This window comes from Saccopteryx leptura, chromosome 2 (assembly GCF_036850995.1).
Source record: "Saccopteryx leptura isolate mSacLep1 chromosome 2, mSacLep1_pri_phased_curated, whole genome shotgun sequence".
In the NCBI taxonomy this organism is placed as follows: Eukaryota; Metazoa; Chordata; class Mammalia; order Chiroptera; family Emballonuridae; genus Saccopteryx; species Saccopteryx leptura.
The window spans coordinates 265,037,561-265,041,483 of record NC_089504.1 but is presented as its reverse complement, the minus strand read 5'-3'; the positions used below and the strand labels follow the sequence as shown (position 1 = coordinate 265,041,483).

The window sequence follows — 3,923 nt, the reverse complement described above, 5'->3', positions numbered from 1 at the left end:
GAAATATATTGCCTCAAGATGAGGTCTAAAAAGGTTTCATTTTCTTAGGTTAGAAAAATCCAAAATATGCTCTTAACATCAAAAGGAGGAGGCCGGAGTGAAGTAGGACACAAACTTCTGCCATATCACTAGTAAAGGACAGAGAAGAAAACAGATTCCCTACCCTCCAACTTCAGATCTCAAGGGGAGGTCCTCCCAGGCCACAGGAAGGAGGAGCCGCAAGGCCTGGGCGATACTTGAGGTTGTGGGGGTGAAAGTGGGAGACAGAACAAGAGGGAGCAACTAGGAACACAGTAGAACCAACAGGGGAAATTGCTGAGCTCCGTGGGTCACCGGGACCAAGAAGAAGTGCGGAAGCTGAATTAAGGGCGGGAGCTCCACAGACCCAGAAACCGCAGCTTCCCAAGGCCTGTGGACCAGATACACACTGCGCATGCGCGGAGCTCAGGGTAGCTCAGGGTAGCCCGGGGCCCGGAACAGGGCAAGTGTCTGGAGACACTGGGTCACGAAAGCGGGCTCTTGTGGGTTCAAGGAATGTGCCTAATTCCAAGCCCTGACCTACACAAATGAACATATTCACAGTGAAGACAAAGCTGGAGAAACTGGACTACCTTGCCAGGGCAGGTCGGCAGGGCTCACCAGGGTGTCCTCTATTAAAAGTCAGAGCTGTGAAATGACTGGGAATAAGAGAAGCTTGACAGCTGCTCCATCCCCTGGTGGAAGCAGCACGGGTGACATAAAGACATCGTTTTGCAAGTCCCCAATAACTTTACCCTTCAGAATTCCACCCCTCCTTGACACCCAGGTGTATAGCATCATGTGACATAACAAAATGACTAGCTACCTTAACTCAGTTTCTCAGACTTTAGATTATCATTTGTAAACCGACATGACAGGGTAGTTGTAGGACTGAATAGAGAAGCATGTGAAATAAGCAAGCTGTTGGGTTGTATTATTCATGAAAACAAGAAAGGAGTCTTTCCGGGTGAGCCCACTGCTTGGAAATTGACTGAGGTGTGAACAGAGCAATGGGCTTCTCCACACAGATAGGAGATCTTACAGACTGCACTCAGGGAGACAGGGAGAGAGGAATTCTGGAAGTGGACAAGCCCCTTTGAAGCTCACTGTGTGCAGGGTGTTACTCTGTTCTACTAGACCCTGCAGGGGAAATTGCCTCTGGGGATCGTGGTGATGATATCACAGAATCACATAGGTCCAAACTCACCAGAATGCACACATTAAATATGTGCAAGTTTTTGGTATACTAAGGATACCTCAATAAAGCTGAAAAAAAGGGATCTGAGTTTCCTTTTGACAAAGCATAAAGTAATACAAACAAAAAACCCAAGAATAGTTCTAAGAATTCTGTATGTTTAAAATGGCAATTCCAGCTTAGTATGAGTATTGAAGAGACCCAGAAAGAGTAAGGCTGAAGAGGTGGTTATTATGATAGGTAAATTATTATGATGTAGGCCTGACCTGTGGTGGCGCAGTGGATAAAGCGTCGACCTGGAAATGCTGAGGTCGCCGGTTCAAAACCCTGGGCTTGCCTGGTCAAGGCACATATGGGAGTTGATGCTTCCAGCTCCTCCCCCCTTCTTTCTCTCTGTCTCTCTCTCCTCTCTCTCTCTGTCTCCCTCTCTCCCTCTCTCTCTCCTCTCTAAAAATGAATAAATAAAATTAAAATAAAAAAAATAAAAGAAAACTTGTATTACTTTAAGAAATTATTATGATGTAATAAAGCATGTAAATTATTCTGATGTACAAAATGCGACTAGTTGGTATTCTGCATGGAGGGTGAGGGGTGTTCATAGAGACCCAGAGGCAGGACTTGGTCCATTTATTTTTACATTCTCCTAGAGGGGCGTGAGGAGGACAGAGAGGAGCGGGGTGGGCAGACTACCGTGGCTGGAGCTGAGGAGAGTGAGGGGAGGTAGGGGACATACTTGGGGAGCTGAGAGTGACGGTCACAGTCATGTGCCTCTTGTGTGTCCTTCACCTGTCCTCGACACATTGCTCAGCAAACAAGACTGAGAGAAGCCAGAAGGAGGGAGGAGGGCCTGCCTGTTCTGGCAGAATCCGCTGCATCAGGTAGGACCTCTGAAGGAAGGATGCCTGGTGCTCCTCTCTGACAGCTCCATTTCCCTCAATTTCTCAACCACGTGTTTCAGAATGTGCAGGTGCAGGGACCATTCCAGGCTCACCCGGGTTCAGACATCAACAAATGTAGCGATACCACCAAAGGGAAAAGCCATAGATCCAGATCATCAAAATGGCAATGAAAGCTACATGCCAGCAGAAGAAGGTGGTGACAAATATAATGTCATTTTTGTCATCATCCATCCACTTATAGCCCGAGATTGGCTTGTACAGCATAAAGCCTATCTGCATCAGCCAAGACCCTGTAATCATATAGAAAAAGGCCTTCATCACCCAGAGCTGCAGCGCGTTGGGCGCCCACAGCTCTGCAATGACCACGAGCGTCAGCAGGAAGACGGCCTGGATGAGCAGGAGGTGACACTGCAGCTCCACTCCTTCTGAGTCCTGCATGTGAGACACCAACAGGGGCAGATGTAGAAACACGCCCAGCGCTTGGGCACCTTGCTCCAGAGCCGCACACCTCTGGGGCAGCAGGTTCTGGCTCACCACATCGATGGACCCGCTCAGGAAGTAGGTCATATACAGAGTGAGATGCTGCCACTGCTTGCGGTAAAAAAAGTCTCTCTGGTGATACAGCTTGGTGATGAGTACTAATGGTCCAGGAATGCTATGCAGCTCTTGGGCTACCATAACACAGGCACTCAGCATCTTCACCAACCCAACATAGTGTACTTGCTGCAGCCTGGCCCACCGGCCTTTGCTCCAGGAATGGCGTGGCAGATACTGAAGGGGGCAGTCGCATATCAAGGCCCTAAAAACGAGTCGTGCATGATAAAGTCCATAGAAGAAGAGAGACAGCCCCGGGTAAAGATGACCCTCAAAGCCTCCCATGGAACTGAAGTCAGGTGTGACCAAAGGCAGAGGCAAGAGGCTTGGCAATGACCTCCCCAGGCTCTGGAGTGTGGAGAGAGCTTCTTGAAGCTGACTTATATCCTCTATCCAGCTCACTGCATCCACATTCAGAAGGGAAATGGTTTTGGAGGAAGCCCAAACTTATGGTGGGGTGGGTGTCATGGTTTCCGTTCTGGTCTTCTACTCTGGTTCATTGATTACTAACCAACCGTTGCCAAACAATGATATAAGCATATTCTCCAGCACAGTGCCTGGGCCCTTCTTAGAGACTGTGCTGTGGGAACCCCTTGCTTCTCCTTCCATTTGTCATTGATGCCAACGATACCTTCCTTACTCCCCTCCCAAGTTCAGAGAATGTAAGGAAGAACTCCAGGGGAAGCACAGAGAACACACAATGTAGAGTACACCCCTTATGAGTCCTCACAGATAACCTCATACAAACACTAAATACAAATGTACTCCCCTGGGTAGAAATGGTCTTAAGAGATACAAGTAAACATACATAATGCCCAATTATTTGAGAATTGCCAGGAAAAGGGTCACTCCTGAGAAGCCCAGATTAAACATTATTTCTTGGTGTATCTATGGGATTCACATCTGAATTAGTGGATTTAGTAAAGTAGATTACCCACACTGGTATGAGAGGGTTTCATCCAGTCTGTGAAGGGTCTGAATAGAACAGGAAGAAGGAATTTGTTCCTTTTTCTTCTAGCCTGTCTACTGAGCTGGGATGTAGGTCTTCTCCTGCCCTTGCACTGGGATTTATAGCATCAGCATCCCTGGTTCTCAGGTCTTTAGACTCAGAAAGCAACACCACTACCAGGTCTCTAGCGAGAGACAGCAGATGGTGGAGTTTCTCTGTCTCCATAATCACATGAGCCATTTGCTTATAATAAATCTCCTTTACATAG

The 3,923-nt window shown here is 47.7% G+C and overlaps 1 protein-coding gene across 1 annotated transcript; it reads right to left on the bottom strand.

The window, feature by feature from the left end:
- Positions 1-2,217: 2,217 nt before the first annotated feature.
- On the bottom strand, positions 2,218-2,991 carry LOC136393416 (transmembrane epididymal protein 1-like). The gene has a single exon (XM_066366040.1). It carries the CDS (start codon positions 2,989-2,991, stop codon positions 2,218-2,220), a length of 774 nt encoding a protein of 257 aa, XP_066222137.1.
- Positions 2,992-3,923: the final 932 nt, after the last annotated feature.